Genomic DNA, 17675 nt, shown 5'->3' on the forward strand with positions numbered 1-17675 from the left:
GCATTCCATCTTATAACTTATTAATCTTAAAAAAATAAAAATGAGACTATTAAGATTTAATATGTAAAATTATGATATTATAAAAAATAATTATACAGAATATTTTACTCCTATAGCGAACGATATTTGTTTCATGAAAAAGAATATCCATTTATTTCGACCTCACGAAATTTTAGTTTATTATATAGTTGTAACAATAATATTGAGAGAATTAGTGCCAATACAAGACGACAAATATTCTTATTTATTTTTTACGGTCCGATCGTGAAGCCATGGAAAGTATATTTAGTTGGAGTGGGAAAATGAAATTATTATTTTTTGATATATTCTTTCCGTGGTGAGATAAAATTCGAATAAGGAAACTTGCTACAGAATTCTGGTAACTGGTAAGGGCGTTAGGGCCAAACAGCCGTTTTTGGCTTTGCTGGGCCGGGACTAACAAGTAAGCAAGTTGAAGGTCTGAAGCAGGCACACCATCCACCTGTCTCCTGGACGGGCGGGGGTCTTTTGCTTGTCTCGTCGTCGGGTTTTTGTTTCCTCAACTGGCATCTCTCAACCGAGTAATCCACCACCACAGAGCGCGACTGACTTTTTCTCAATTCTCACAAGTCACAACCTCACTACGTTTAATCATCTCATCCTCATCGGCGATTCTCCTTCGCATTTTTCGTTGTCTTGTTCTTTGATTCGACCCCTACGGACAGACAGCCAGACTTACTGACGGAGACGATGAACGATTTTCCAGATCGAATGGACGATCCCTTCATCCGAAACTATCAAACCTCAGAACTGCAGATCGCAGCAGAGTTTCTCACGACCTGGCTTCCCTTCCTCACCAGAGATCTCTGCCCCAATTGTACTCACATCCTTTCCGATCGTGTCCGTTCTATCGATCCAGGTACAATCTTTCCTTGATTCTCTACTTGTTTTCCCTTGCCTCTCAGTCGAAATTAGGTGACTTCGCTTCCATGTATCTAATTTTACGGTTCATTTGTGAATTGTTATTACGCGCGGCAATTAGTTTTTTTTTTTCTCCTTCCTATTTTAAAAACAGACACTAGTCTGTTTGTTAACCATGTTCTAGTTCTCTGACTAGAGCTTTTGGTGCTGATTGATTTTGGATTGTAGAGCTTTCTGCTGATCCCGAGCACTCACACTTGGACGAAAATCTTGCTAATTCCAATCCAACTCAGCCGGAATTGCACGAAAAATCCCACGATAATCATGATGATTGCGACAATCATTCGCTCGGGAGCTGGAAAGATGGAGACAACGGATGGTCAGAACATATTGAAGATGTCTCGTCGAATGGAACGCCATCCGAGCCTGCAATAATTACTACTCCAACTGCACGCATGTCTTGGGCCGATATGGCACAAGAGGACGAGCTCGAGGAAGAGGAGGGGGAGGACGTAGAGCAAGAAGGAAACAAGCATTCTTCGGGGACTGAAATTCTTCCACCGGAGAAGGTGGAGTTAGGATCCAACGTGCAGAGAAAGCCTTCTTTGTCAAGGGAGCGAAGAGAGTACCTTAGATTTATGAATGTCCAGAGGAAGAAGGATTTCATTTGCCTAGAGAGAATCAACGGAAAGATTGTTAACATTCTTGATGGTCTTGAGCTTCACACTGGTGTTTTCAGTGCTGCAGAACAGAAGAGGATAGTTAATTTTGTATATGTCCTCCAAGAGAAGGGAAAGAAAGGAGGAGACTTGAGAGGTAATTAAACTCTCTTCCTGGTAGATAGAAGTAACTTTTTCTTATGGTTCCCGAAACCGGTATCTTGTGCTATTAACATCCCACACACCTCCGTAAAATGGTCAGTTTGATATATTTCCTAATGTCTTCATTATGATCTATCTGAAAGACTGAATATGGTTTGCTCATGAAAATCATACTTTAATATGTCCGCATGAAGTGCCTGGTTTGAGGATTCTGTGACAGTCTTGTGCTAGCCGTGCCTTTGATGTTTGTGGTAGTTGTGTGTCGAATATGTTAGATAGCTCACTTATCTTGGCATTCCTTGACTGACATTCATTGGATCTTTGAAATATGTTTGGATTGAGGATTTAAAACATCAGAATTGGTGAAATTTGACATGACTCACGCATGCACTTTTTTATAGGCCAAGTGAAAGTTTCTTTTCTTTACTTTTTTATGTACAAGTGAAGAAAGTAATTTATAATTGAAAAGGTGCATTACTTGTCTACCCAATCAAGTATTGTTCCTATATTTAAGAACAAAGACAATATATATAAGTTGTAATAACTATCAGGGGATTAAACTCTTGAGCCACACTTCGAAACTTTTGGAAAGAACAATTGAGCAAAGGTTATGACATGAAACAAGTATATGACAAAACCAATTTGGGTTTATGATAGGGAGATCAACCATGCAAGCTATCTTTCTTTTGATACGATTGATAAAAGAGTTTAGAGAGAAGGGGAGAGATCTTCATATGGTGTTCTTTGATCTAGAAAAGTATATGACAAAGTCCCTAAAGAGATAGTGTGATAGATTTTAGAAAAGAAAGGGATTCCAAATAGGTATATAGACCTAATTAAGGATATATATATATATATATATATGTTGATTGAACCCTAACAAATAAGAAAAATAATAAAAAGAAACTAGTAAGGTTGTCTATACACTATTAAGCTCTTAGAAAGTTTTTAGGAGAGACATCAGTTTACTAGTAAGGATAACTTTTATTGCAAAAGAAAAGGGAAGGATGTAAAAAATCTTTAGCAAGGTTGTCTGCACACTATTAAGCTCTTAGGAAGGTCTTTGGAGATATGATGTTTTCTTAAATGAAATCAAAGAGATCTCAACAAGAGTTATTTGTAGTATCTTATTTCATATGATAGCAGGTTTTTCTTGTATCTTTTGGGTAACAACAACAGACATGTGCTCAGTGGTTGGTTTGGTTTTTCATTTGAGTGGTAGCATGTTCATGTTTGATTAGTGAGTCACAAGGAAGTGTTGTGACAATGTGAAGCCATCACTCTACATGTTAAGGTACCTTGGTATTACCTAATTGCCATAGGTAATATTCTTGAAGTAGTCTTTATTTTTTTATATGACAGTGGGTTATTCTTGTATCATTTGGTGTAACAATAGCATACAAGCTTTAACTGGGTTATTTGGTTTTAAATCATTCATGCCTTATCCCAACTATATGGCTTGGCTACATGAATCTTGTTTTACCAATTCGTTCTATTTAAAGCTATTTCCCCTATTAAATTATTAGTGCTTAAATCGGTTCTTACTACTTCTACCCATTTCTTTTTTGGTCTACCTCGAGCTCTTCTAGCCCCTTCAATGTGTAACAAATCACTTCTTCTAACTGGCGCAATTGGTGCTCTTCTATGCATGTGCCCAAACCAAACCATCTTAGTTTACTCTCTCTCTTTCTCATATTTTACTCACCCATCTTAGCATTCACATTTCTGCCACATTCATTTTTTGGACATTTTGTTTCTTGATTTCCCAACACTCTGCTCCATACAATGTAGTTGGCCTTACAACTATTTTATAGAGTTCCCCTTTTAATCCAAGTGGTATTTGCCTATTACATAAAATTCTAGATGCACCCCTCCATTTTGCCCATCTTGTTCAATTGATAGTAGCATATTTGTGTTTTATTGGATGGTTGTAAGAAATTGTTGTGACTATGTGAACTCATCAAAACAAAATCACCCAAGCATGGATTCATTGATTGATTTGGTTTATTCTTTTGATCTATAGCATGTCCACGTTGTTTTGAAGGCCATAAGAAAGTATTATCATTACGTGAACTCATCATACTACATATTAGGCTATCTTTGAATTTCTTGATATTCTTAGTAAGGTAGTGGGCTCTAGAAATAGTCTCTATTTTTTCTTATGATAGCAGTTAGTTCATGTATCACTTGGGATAGCAACAAGTATGCACTCATCGGATGATTTGGTATTTCATTTGATTGATAGAATGCGTGTGTTTTATTTGAATCATTGTTTAAAATGTCCCTAATTTCCCTAATATTTCCACGACCTATTTCCATTTCCATGGGTAGCAACATGAAATTTTGTTGGAATCGACATTTCCCCAATAAACACTACCAACGCTATGTGGAGTACAAGAGATAGTTTCCATGCCATATTTCCATTTCCACTTCCATGGGTAGCAACATGAAGCTTTACTAGAATTAACATATTCCCCATTGAACACTACCAATACTATGTTGAGTACAAGAGATAGTATTATAACATAATTTGGTAACAATATTGTAGGTATGTAAAGTAGCAAGTTATTGTCCACCTAACTTATATGATTACCACTTTGACCTAACTCAATATTCATTTCAAATATAAAGTTAAATGTTAGATTTTGTTTGTGTAATAGATTATTTGGTTAATCTATTACAACCATTTACATTTTCTATGAGTTCAAATTTGGCTTTAACTCATTCTATCATGAAGCTCCGAATCTTAAGGTTTATAGGGAAACTTTAGAATATATTCTTTTGTCTATAACCTTAGTTTTCTAGTTTTGTTTAGAATAAGATAATAATTTAAAAAGGCGTGCCTATGCTTCTTTTATCATTTCATAAAATAGCATTTTATATTTTGCACATTTTACAAAGTTTCCACCATATTTATAATTTTTACAGTATTTCCATCTGATATTCCGACATTTCCAACATGTTTCTTATATTTGGATGACCGACATTTCCACTGACATCGACATTTCAAACCTTGATTTGAATGTCACAAGAAAGTGTTGTGACCATGCAAAACTAATTGAAATCAAATCACTCAGTCATGCAGTCACAAGGTGATTTTGTTTTAAAATTGATTATTAGCATGTTTGTGACTTATTAAAGAGTCATAAGAAAGTGTTGTGTCCACGCGAGCTCATCAAAATCAAATCACCCAAGCATGCATTCACTAGGTGATTTGGTTTTTCTTTTGATTGATAGCAGTTTAGTGTTTTATTGGAGAGCCACAAGAAAATATTGTGACCATGTGAGCACATCACAACATATATTAGGTTACCTTGGCAGTTCTTAATTGTCATAGTAAGGTAGTAGACCTTAGAGGTAGTCTTTATTGTTTCATATGCTAGTAGGTTGTTTTTGTATAATTTAGGGTAGGGAAAACGTATGCATTCACCGAGTGATTTGATTTTTCATTTGATTGTTAGTATGTTTGTGTTTTGTTGTGGGGTTATAAGAAAGTGATGTGGCCCTGCAAGCTCATTGAAACTAAATCACCTAGGCATGCACTCATTCGATGATTTGTTTTTTCATTTCATTAATAGCATGCTTGTGTTTCATTGGAGGGTCACGTGAAAGTGTTGTGGTTGTGTGAATTCATTGTTCAACATGTTAGACTACCTTGGTATTTCTTCACCTAGGCATGCACTCATTCAATGATTTGTTTTTTCATTTCATTAATAGCATGCTTGTGTTTCATTGGAGGGTCACGTGAAAGTGTTGTGGTTGTGTGAATTCATTGTTCAACATGTTAGACTACCTTGGCATTTCTAAATTGTCATAGAAAAATGGTAGACTCTAGGCATATGTTAGCCGGTTATTAGTGTATCATTTGGGATAGTAATAGTAGGATGCATTCACTGGATAGTTTGGATTTTTGTTTGAGTAGTAACATGCATGTGTTTTATTTGAGGGTTGCAAGTAAGTATTGTGACCATGTGAACACATCGATACCAAATCATCTAAGCAAATACTCATTGGGTGATTTGGTTGATAACATACCATATTTTATTGGAGGGTCAAAAAAAGTGTTGTGACCATGCGAACCCATTGCTCCACATATTAAGCTATCTTTCTATTTCTTGATTGTCAAAGGGAGTGGACCTTAGAGGCATAGTTTTCAAGGTTTTGAGACAAGGTTGCCTAGTTGTCTAGGTGATGGGTTATTTGAATAAAAACCATGAGTCCTAGTGTAATTTCTTAGGTTCCATAGCAAGCACGTAGAGATTGTTTCAGCTTGTAGATTGCTTCCTTAAGTTACCATAACTAACCATCCTCCCCTTGAGCAACAAACCTTGGTGGTTGCTCCATATACAACTCTTCAAAAAGATAACCATGTAAGAACATTTTTTATGTCAAGGTGAAATAGAGGCTAGTTATACATTGCTGCTAAAGATATCAGAACCCAGACATATCCAATCTTGGCAACTGGAGAGAAAGTTTCTATATAGTTGACTCCATACAACTGTGAATAACCTTTAACAACCAATCGGGTCTTCAACCTTTTTATCCTGCTATCTGGTAGGTGCTTGACAGTGAAGTGTTTTAAAAGCGCAAGGCGCAAAAAAGGCAGCATGGGTCAATTTGCGCGTGAGGCGTGCGCCTTTTTGAAGCAAGGAGCAAAAATACAAAAAATGCTAAAAAAATAAAAAAATGTCAGAAAATTAAAAAAAGCCAAAAAATTTAAAATAATATTTTATCTATAATTAAAATACATAAATATAAGATGTAAAGCATATTCAAATGAGAATTTAAAAATAAAATCAAACATATAAAACATTTTCAAGCATGTAAGAACTCTATTCTCTTTTTTCATTCAATTGCATTACTTCAATTAGCTAATGTAATGTAAAACATATTAAATTCCTGATTCTACAAGTCACCTTTGTTCCATACCCCTCGAGGCAAGCCCAAACAAGTCCATGTTAGGTCTTAAATTCTTAGTTTTTGCACAAAAAATAATGATTTTATAGTTTTAATTGCTTTTTAAGAAGACATTTTATTAGGATGAATGATGAACAACATTACCAAATTGGGGGTTCTCGGAGCTTCAGTAAGACCTAACATGGACTTGTTTGGGCTTGCCTCGAGGGGCGTGACACGGGCGCCCCCGGCTAATCCGTTGGTTCAAAAAATGCAAAAAGGTGTCAAATTTTCAAAAGGTGCACGCCTGGGCTGAGGCGCGAGGCGCATCAGGTGTACGTCTAGGCGCACTAGGCATGTGCCTTTTGAAAAGGCTGCACCTAGGACCTAGGCAAGGTGCATACCCTGAAATGTGCCTTGCTTGTGTGCCTAGGCGCGCCTCAGGTGTGCCTTTTAAATCACTGTCACATTGTATGCCCACTTATATCCTAAAACATGCTTACTAGGAGGGAGAGTGGTAAGCTCCCACTGTGATTATGTGCGAGTATAGATAGTTCCTCTTCCTTTGCTTGGTGCCACTCAAGGGAGGCAATAGCTTCCTAGACATTTTTAGGAATATAATCAAAGGATAAAAGGGAAACAAACGTGCGATGAGAAGCAGAGAGGTGGGAAACAAAAAACATAATTAGAAATGGGATGAGAAGTAGAATTGTGTTTACCTTTGTGCAATGCAATGGGGAGATCAAGGTCAGGAGGAGGAGAAACAACTATTGGATCCATCGACGAAGAAGGGCCTGGGGGAGGAGCCGGTGCTCGTTTGTGAGTAACTTGCACTAGAGGAAATGAAGGTTGGGACACAACTAGAATTGTAGGGATGGGGTCCTCAATTGGAATTGGAAGAAGAAACACTGGAGGTGAGGGAGGAACATCAAGACTAGTAAAGAAGGGAATGGATTCAAAGAAAGTGACATCTAGACAAACAAATGAATGTTGGGAATTAGGATTTAACATTTATACCCTTTTTGGGTTCTAGAATAGCCAAGAAAGATACATTTTGTAGCACGTGCATCCAACTTGTCCATCCTAGGCCCTAGATCATAAACAAAATATACACAACCGAAAACTCTAGGAGTAAGAGGAAAAGGAGATAGAGTAGGAAATAAGACCGAGAACAAAGAATGACTTTTAAGGATAGACATGGGCATCCGATTAATGAGAAAACATGACGTAAGTACGACATCACTCCAAAACCATATGGGAACATTCGTTTTGTGCATAATGGACCGAGTATTTTCAAGTAAATGTCGGTTCTTCCTTTCAACCATCCCCCATTCTGTTGTGGTGTGTAAGTATAGGAAGTTTGATGAATTGCACCATGTTGCTCCAAATATTGCTGAAATGATGTAGAGAAATAATCCTTGCCATTATTAGAACAAAGAATTTTAATTTGAACACCAAATTGAGTATGAATTTCAGCATGAAATTTTTGGAAAATAGAGAACAATTAACTTCTTTCTTTCATAAGATAAAGTTATGTCATCCTTGAACAATCATCGACAAAAATTACAAAGTACTTGTAACTATTATACGACACAATTTTATTTGAACCCCAAACATCTGAATGGACCAAAGAAAAATGACTCAAAACCCGACTATCGACTATAGGACCAAGGGAACTTTGTGGTGTTTCTCATACTGACACGACTCACAATCCAAAGAAAAAATATGATTCAATGATGGAACAAGTAACTTGAGTGCCTTGAGAATTACCAAGCCTTCAATTCCACTAAAGGGGAGTGAGAGAAGACTGGAGTGCTACTCTTGGACCACTTCCACTACCATCAAGGTAATACAATCCACTAGTTTCATGCCCTCCACCAATCTTTGTCCTTGTCTTGAGATCCTAAAAAACACAAGAAGAGGGGTAAAAGTTGATAGAACAATTAAGAGACTCAATAAATCTATTAACAAACATGGATTAAATGGGAATTTGGGTACATATAAAATAGAGGATAAAGATAAAGATGTAAGGTCAACATTACCAACACCACAAATAGAAGTAGAACCATTAGCTAAAGTAACTATTTGGGATGTGGAAAACACACCTAGAGTCTCAGCCATATGATCGAAAGCTCTGGAGTTGATAATCCAATGTGAAGGTTTGGATAACAAACAAGCCATACTTGAGTGGGTAAGGGTAGTTGTGTTCTACTATGAGGAAGCCTGAAGAAACCTTTCGTACTCATCACATGGGACACTCACTATTTCTTTCCCAGATACACTTGTAAATGTAGAAGGTTGGTTAGCTTGTTGGTTCTCACTAACTGCACCACTGCCACTTGTTACAACATGATTAGCCCATGTAGAGGGTGGCCTATGTAAATCATAATAGAAATTAACAATATGTCCCTCCATTCCACAATATGTGCACTTCTTAGGACCATTGCTACATCTTCTACCATGAACTCCCCCTAAATCTTGACCTCCACTACGTCCACTAGTACAGCTCCCCTCTTGCCACTACAAAAGCAGACCTGTTAGAGATGGTATGACATTCTAAAGGTCCAACAGAGATTCTACAAAGTCGGGTAAACAGCTCCTCAAGAGAGAGAGGAGTACAACCACCTAATATTTGTGCTCTAATTGGCTCATATTCAGATTTCAATCCCACTAAAAACCTGGTCACATCAAGTTGTTCCCATTGCTGCTGAATTTTAACATTTGATGTCAAAGGATGATACACATTAAGCTCATTTTGAAGTTTTTCTCATAGTAGCATAATATTCCTGTTGTAGATTAAAGTACTCTTGATAAAATTGATATACTCTTCTAGTGTTATCTTATATAGAATAGAGTTTCTTAGCATGGTCCCAAATCTCCTTGGCTGTATCTAAAAGTATAAAGTTCACATAATTTTGGGCTCCATGCTCCACAACCAAGTTATAATTTGTGCATCCTCTTGTTCCCACTTACTACACCCCTAAGATTTAGCTGAGGATTTTTCCTCTCTCACATGTTTTACCTTCTTCTTGGCTCTAAGAAAAACTTCTACTGACTTAGCCCACGGGACATAATTCTTACCATTTAATTTGATGGATGTCATCTGCACATTCAGGTAATCGGGGGGAATCATAACACTAGATTTACTGTCACTACTATCTCCTGTTGTTGCCATTGGTTGAAGAGAATAAGATCTTCAATCACCAATATCACACCATACTATTCAGCACTCACTACACCATAATACTAGTAGTCAATTGTTGCCAGAATACACACTGTCACAGGTTTCAGCAACAAAATTTACTGCTGTCACACATTCAGTCACCAGGGGTAAAGAAAAAGTCACTCGGTCACTCCCTACACATACCTGTTGATGAATGCTGCTAAAGGATTGAAGTCCACTCCTAATGGGGTTAAAACACCATGCCAACAACAAGATACGAAGGCCTGTTCACATCTGTTCACCAACCAGCCCTCTTCAAGTCATCTAGTAGTGGGTTTCTAACATCCCACTGAAACAAACACTGCAACAACTACCGGAGGCATGATTACCTCCTAAACAGAAAAATGACCAATCATTTTTTGGTCCCTTCTTGATCCTTGAAGTGCGTGATGAGATATCCTCAAAAAATTGGACTGATAGGTGATGCCAAGAAAAAAAAGATTGTCTGATTTCTGGACTGATTACCAGAGTTCTGATACCATGCTAATGGTTTGGTTAGCACTGGTTCAGTTGGTCAGAAACAAGAGAGAAAAAGTAGAGGAGAGTAAGAGAAGAGGAAGAGAATAGAGAGAAATGGCTGGAGAGAAAAATCCCTAATTAAGTATGGGACACATAACTTAAACTAAGATAAAAGGGACATTGCAACTTCTAATAACAGAATATAAAGACTAAAATACCCTCTTGAGTGCCAACTCTAACACTTGCAAGAAATCCCCTTTAAAAATCCTTGGGTGCAAGAATCTAGTAAGATACCTGTACCTTATCTTGAAAGTTGGACAAGAGTGCTTCTTTCGAAGTGTTATTAGATACAGCATGTTCTCATAGTTAAGATTGGATAACTCTCTCCAAAGGTAGAAACTGAGAATAATGCAGTTATACATGTGCTTTAAATTTGGAGATATAGTAACTTAACTGTCTTCCACCCCCACCCAAAAACGAAAAAGAAAGATCCTGAAGATTTGGCAAGGAACTTTGGTTCATTTCAACTTAATACTTAGTATTATCCACATCAAAACACTATAAGTTAAACTTAATACAAGGGTGCTTCATCTTACCATGTTTATATAATATCAATTAATAAATGCAAAATTAACAAAAACTTCTATACTAGTAACATATTTAATTTCATAAAAAAGTTTTGAATTTGGAAGACTAGACATCTAATCACCAATAAAAAACGGCTGGACATCTAATCTTAGAGCTAATATAACTAATGACAACATAAATGTTTTAAAATGCATAGGTGTGACATGAGGTATTCCACTATCCTGAGGTGTAGTGCGTAAGCCTTCCAAACACATTTTTTAATTAATAAACAATTAAAATAAATGGAAAATAAATAGAAAAATAAGAAAAATTGTGAAGTTTATTTTTGCAACTTCTAACAATAGAACTGCCACTTTCAAATATAAATCTAATAAGCATGATCCATTACCCTGCCCTTATATTTTGTTTTTTTTTTAATACAAATTTTGTTGAAAGGGTGACACATATGAGGTCTACCCCTTTTATATATAGGTGCAGTAGAAGTGCACACTTTATTTAATGCATATACTTTTTCTTTGAATCTCTATATGAGGTCCATGTCTTGTATGTTTCCATTCATATTTATGCTCTGGGCATTTTGTCAATGCTTCTGTGGTGAGGCATGCCTCCAGGTATTTTGTCGTTGCTTCATGTGGAGGCATGCCTCCCATGCTTTTTGAAAGACTGGACAAAAGTTCATATCAAATGTTGTTATATAAACAGGAATCTTCTATGAAGTTGAGAAATTAGATCTTACTGTGTAGTTTGAAAGTACCTTTTTGGCTTTTCCACATGATGGTCAAAGCCAATATATGGCGACTAACATAAAACTCCCAATTCCCAAACAATCTTCAGAACTGATGTAAGACACAGTTGGTGAAATTTGTTTTAGTCTAGTGTTGCAGGCATCATTTGGCACTTGTTTGCTGATCTTTGCTGTCTAACCTCTGGACCAACTCTTGGTTTGAGCACAAAAAAATCATATTTAATTGGATCCTAGCTACCTGATTAAAAACCTTGATCTAAACCAATGTTTTAAAACATGGAGGCATGAAGCATAGTTCAAAACGTCAGATACATAAGCCTCCTAGGCATGAGCCTCCTCAAGAAGAGGAGGGGGAGGATTTTATTTAATTTTTTTGGTTTCTTTCTGATGAAAGATATCTAATGATGATGCAAAATGCTAGCTGAAAGGGGGTCTACCTTGCTTGGCTCTGCATCAGAAAGGTGTTTGGGGGGGGGGGGTGGGTTGGCGGTGGAGCCCCCAGTCCAGACTTCCTTTCCCTTAACTTTTCTCTGTATGAGAATGAGTCATACACATTATGTAAAATTTTTTATTCATTATTTCATGTTTTGTTGTTTATTTGGTTGCTGGGATTTATCCGGGAATTTACTAGATTTAGAGGGTAAATGTGGAAACATGTGATTCCAGTGAAAAATGGATGTATTCTAGAATAACCATCCCCCTCCCCAATAAGACAAAGGAAAAATGGTGGAAAGTTTGATAAAAAAGATCCACTGATCTCTGGCTTCTATTCATCATTGTTTTTAGACCTGAACAGAGAAATCCACTTAAGGAGCATATTTTCCAATACTTTTCCATCTTCCCCTTTCTAAACACAACCTAATGATACTTTGGCCATCAACTCATAAATGCTGACCTAAAGAGTAAACACTATTAAGCCCTAATATAGCAGCTTTGGGAGGCTTTGTTATAACTTATGCCTGGTTCAACATTCAATTCAGGGTAGACTCAGGTACTTGGGATCTTAATAATTTGATTGTCGTGGCAAAGATGTTGATATCTAACTTGGATGCTTGTTCAAGTAGAGTCTTGGGGGAGGGGAATCTGGGGGTTAATTTGTAAAAACATGTGATTAAAGATATTGTGTATTTGCATAGCCTTGGGTTGTTTCTTATATTGTTCCTCATTCCCTTTATCTTGAAATTGAGGTTTTCACCTTTTTCTTTTAATGGAATAAATTTTCAGTTACTGACAAAAAAAATATCACTGATTATCATAATCAATAGCAGTGGTATTTTTTTTATTGCATAATGACTTTTTGGTCATGGAATTGACTTCCGAAAATTTAAATGCCAGCATGTCTCTTAAGGACTTGTGTTTACTGTATCTTGAACATGGAAATGACTAGCATGAGTAAACGTTTTTGCCAAAATACAGTATAAATATATAACCCTATTCTGTATCTGCATGCAGAGCGTACATATACTGCACCATTGAAGTGGATGAGGGGCAAGGGACGCGTGACCATTCAATTTGGATGCTGTTATAATTATGCTATTGTAAGCTGTCTATGACAAGGCTCTCAATAAATTTGTGCAGAAATATTCAATTTGCCCTTACACTAGTGTAAAAGCCTCTTTGGGAGGGCTTAAGCTTAAATGTACTGTTAGTAGCAGCTGGAAAGAGTCAGGCACATTTGGATCTCTTGGGTGCTCTTATCATTCAGAAATGTTGATGGTGGCATGAAAAGAAAGAATTTAATAAAAAGAAGAGTAGAAAGGGACACTTTTGTCTTATATGGAATATTTTAAAAGGAAAAGCACAGAGAACTGGGTTAATGCTACAAAAAGAAGCTTGAGGTGAGAGCTATTTAAGTGGCTGAATGACCTCCGTTATTGGTTCTCCATGGTTTTCATCAAATATTGCTTTTCAGGCATATAGCCCTCCCAAATTGGTACTAACTAACTAAATATGGTAATACCTAGTCTTCTCAGAGAAATTGGTTGAAACTCTTTGTGGAACTAAACCTTGTACATTTTAGACCCATTGTAGAAGATCTATGACCAACACCAGTTTGGTTGGATAATAATGGACAAACTTGGTTGGATATATACAACCACCAAAATAAATGGATCATTATTCAAAGAATATCATCCTTTTATTGACCATTCAAAAAGATCAAGTATCATGGTTGATTAATTTATTCAATCATATTGGATTTCTTGGATATAGTAGTTCTGGGCTAAATTCATCACCTATATTCAATGCCGCATTTTTTTATTTCATTTTTCTGTTTGGATATTCATGGGATTCTTTCTGGTGGATTGGTCTGAGCTTGCAACCACTTTGGTTGTAGTCTTGTAGTGTACATAACACTATTTTTTGGACTAATAACAATGCTGTGATGCTTTGGCTATATATGTATGCTGTTATGTCCCAGAAACTTGACACACAATTCTCAGACACATAGCAGAATTCACACAACTAGAACATCAACAAAGGAACTGGTATTCATTTAGAAGAAAAGAAGAACATTAACAGTTGGTCGGTTCTTCAAGAGACCGCCGGCTCTCCCAATCACTCACAGTATTCTTCACTCAACAAAAGCCTATCTCCCCCATCCCCCAAAGCCCCTTCTTATACTCTTCTTACAACATAACTGACTCCCTCAATAAATGCCTAGCTGGCCAAGTTATAAATGCCCACACTCTTCTTATTCTTAACTAACATAGCTATAAATGCCTCAAGATTCTCCTTATTCCCTCCAGCCATAATTGCCCCCATGTTCAATTATTTTCCCCCATAGCCGAAAGCTGACCTTTCCCCTTCCTGGCATACTTAAGGTTAATTGGGGGCTTATCATTACCCACCACCCGAAGTCTAACCTTGTCCTCAAGGTTAAAATGAGGAAATTGGTCTCGGAGCAAGTCAAAAGGCTCCCAAGAATCTTCAAAATCAGGTAGGCCCTGTCAATGAATAAGCACTTCCAAACCAGTAACTCCAGGCATAGTGGATGGACGCACACCGCACACTGATATGTCCCTGCACAGGCCAAGCAGCAGCAGCATCGCCCAATACACAGATGGTGTGTCTGCTTTGTCACCTCTTGAAGCATGTCTATTTCCTCCAGCTTTGCGTTTCCAACCTTCAGCCTCGCCATGATCATCCACAGCCATCCTGTCCCCTCCCTGCAAGGTGTGCATGGTGTGCATTGCCCACAACTTTCATACTTGTAGAAGTAAGAGAGCCTAGCAATTGCTTCCACAATATCAGTTGACTTGTCCATCACAATCACAGAAGCTGTCCCTAAACCCGTTTGGACAGCCTTGAGTGCATCATAATCCATCAACACATCATCACATGTGTGCTTTGGAATCAGTGGAACAGAAGAACCCCCTGGTGTCACCCCTTGAACCCTTCCTTCCAGAGACAAGATCTTCGAAAGTCCAACTGTTATCTCATCACGTAAGCCATCCACTTCAGAATGCAGAGAAGTCGAGCGTTCTTCAAAACCCTCCACCTGCGATGCCACTTCCTTAGCTGTCACCATGGCCGAGGAAAGACGCACTCTGATACCACTGTTATGTCCCAGAAACTTGACACACAATTCTCAGACTCACAGCGGAATTCACACAACTAGAACATCAACAAAGGAACTAGTATTCTTTCAGAAGAAAAGAAGAACATTAACAGTTGGTCGGTTCTTCGAGAGACCGCCGGCTCTCCCAATCACTCACAGTATTCTTCACTTAACAAAAGCCTATCTCCCCCATCCCCCGAAGCCCCTTCTTATACTCTTCTTACAGCACAACTGACTCCCTCAATAAATGCTCAGCTGGCCAAGTTATAAATGCCCACACTCTTCTTATTCCTGACTGACGTAGCTATAAATGCCTCAAGATTCTCCTTATTCCCTCCATCCATAATTGCCCCCATGTTCAATTATTTCCCCCCTTAGCCGAAAGCTGACCTTTCCCCTACCTGGCATACGTAAGGTTAATTGGGGGCCTATCATATGCATGGATGCATTCTTTCTGTTTGTCTTTTAGTCAAGTTCCTAGATCTGAAACTATCAGCAGTAGAAAAGGGCTTTGAAGAATTACATACATGTATTATTAAGAAAATAAAGCTCAATTTTACAACTTTTTATTCTGATGACAGGATAAAAATGGGAACCCACCAGGCATTCTTCGTGATGTAGCTGTAGATCCTATACCTCATCTTTTCAAGGTGATCATAAGGAGGTTGGTTGGATGGCACATTATTCCTCCTTCTTGTGTACCTGACAGTTGCATTGTCAACATCTATGAAGAAGGGGACTGCATACCACCTCATATTGACAACCATGATTTTGTACGTCCATTTTGCACAGTATCATTTCTTAGTGAGTGCAATATAATGTTTGGGTCCAGCTTAAAGGTTGTGAGCCCTGGCGAGTTTTCTGGTCCAATTGCAATTCCACTGCCTGTAGGGTAAGTAAGCTGAAACATATTAGTTTTGAGTTTGGCTGCATATATCATGCTTTTTCCCAACTTCCATTCATGATGGTAATAGAGTCTGCAACATGCTCTCCTCTTCCTTCAAAATTCATGATTTGTTCACTTTTTCAGGTCTGTACTTGTATTGAATGGAAATGGAGCAGACATTGCTAAACATTGTGTCCCGGCGGTTCCTACCAAAAGGTGTGTATTGATATGTTCAGGATAATGCCCTCTAATGTATTTGTGCTTGCATGACTGGATGATTATCTCTTATTTGATCTGCTTTTCTGTCCATTGTCTGCATTCAGGATATCAATCACATTCAGGAAAATGGATGAATCGAAACGTCCATTTGACTTCGTTCCTGAACCAGACTTGCAAGGGATCCAACCACTGCCCTATGATTTAGATGAGTCAAAGAAGTTGAATCCTTCCAAGCCACAGTCTCAGATGAAACGTCAGTCATTTGTAAGAGAGGGTTTTTCAGATAAAGAAAAGGCTTTTGATGGGAGAGGCACGGCTTCAGAGCCACGCCACCCTCGTAATCGGTCACAGCCCACAAATAGGCGAAGGGTTAGGGTGAGTTTGGGTAATTGATGGTGATGCAAACTTGTTGCAGGTTATCCAACCCAAGTTTTTTTTTTTTTTTTTTCTTTTTCTGTTGGAATTCCTCTCATGTATCATATATATTGGGTATGGAAAGAGAGGTTTGTCCGCGGCCTGTCAAACTTGTATTTTTGGGCATATTAATTATTATTTCTGTTGATTTTGTTTTATACAAAGAGGTAACTGAGGGCACCTAGTTATTGACATGTAGACGAGTAATGTAATGACCTTCAACTTCAAGTTCTTTTATCACTGTGTGAAGAACTGAAGACGTTTGGAAAAGAATCGTTTACTGGGCCTCTACTATCCATGTGGTGCACGTGCACCTCAAGATGATTAAGATCATTGATTTGGGCTATGTTTGGAACCAATGCCGTTTTCTGCAGGTTTTTTTTAAGAAAACTGTGCTGCCTTGTTATGCCATCTTCTCAGAAAATGTTTTTTTCTTGTTTTGCCTGTGACCGTTGCTTGTTGTTGCCGATATAGGTGTTTTTGAATGCTACATCAGCTCAGCATACTTGAAAAGCAATCACACCTTTCCTGATTTTCAAGGTGTGGAATGAGAATGTTTTTTCAAAAAAACGTATAATCAAACAACAGGCTTGGTCTAAAAAAAGGGTTTCAGACATGATGCTCATGTGGCACTGTTTTGCATTGGATCCAAACACTGGCTTTCTGAATATGCAGGACATTTTGACTGATTTAAATGCTTTTTATGGACAATAATATATTTGTTGTAGGATAGCGCAGTTGAACGTAAAATTTGAGCCTTCTAACCCAAATCCCGCGAGGAGATAGCAGAGAGCAACTTCAAATGCCCATATTTGTTGCCGGAAATCACCAAACTGGATGAGGTATGGGGGCTGATGTGGATTGTGGACTGAAGGATTAGATAACATCTTTTTCTTATACATTTGAAAAAGAGAGTCACGGTTGGAAAACTGAAAACTTCGAAATGACGAGTTTTTTTGGGGAAA

The 17675-nt window shown here is 37.7% G+C and overlaps 1 protein-coding gene across 1 annotated transcript; it reads left to right on the plus strand.

Moving 5' to 3' along the window:
• The first annotated feature begins 310 nt into the window (after positions 1-310).
• LOC148850441 (2-oxoglutarate (2OG) and Fe(II)-dependent oxygenase superfamily protein) lies at positions 311-16997 on the plus strand. Its single transcript, XM_088947622.1, has 6 exons — positions 311-898; positions 1129-1716; positions 13085-13170; positions 15773-16083; positions 16222-16293; positions 16401-16997. Exons 1-6 carry the CDS (start codon positions 730-732, stop codon positions 16687-16689), a joined length of 1515 nt encoding a protein of 504 aa, XP_088803748.1. The 5' UTR covers positions 311-729; the 3' UTR covers positions 16690-16997.
• Positions 16998-17675: the final 678 nt, after the last annotated feature.

The sequence above is a fragment of the Nelumbo lutea genome, chromosome 5 (assembly GCF_056320005.1).
Source record: "Nelumbo lutea isolate HS-2025 chromosome 5, American lotus-T2T, whole genome shotgun sequence".
Classification (NCBI taxonomy): Eukaryota; Viridiplantae; Streptophyta; class Magnoliopsida; order Proteales; family Nelumbonaceae; genus Nelumbo; species Nelumbo lutea.

Excerpts from the sequence above, each read along its gene's own strand:
- LOC148850441 (XM_088947622.1), top strand. The coding sequence starts at position 730 with ATGAACGATTTTCCAGATCGAATGGACGATCCCTTCATCCGAAACTAT. Across the intron at positions 16,084-16,221 it reads GCAATTCCACTGCCTGTAGG|GTCTGTACTTGTATTGAATG; the intron begins GTAAGTAAGCTG and ends TCACTTTTTCAG. Across the intron at positions 16,294-16,400 it reads CCGGCGGTTCCTACCAAAAG|GATATCAATCACATTCAGGA; the intron begins GTGTGTATTGAT and ends GTCTGCATTCAG.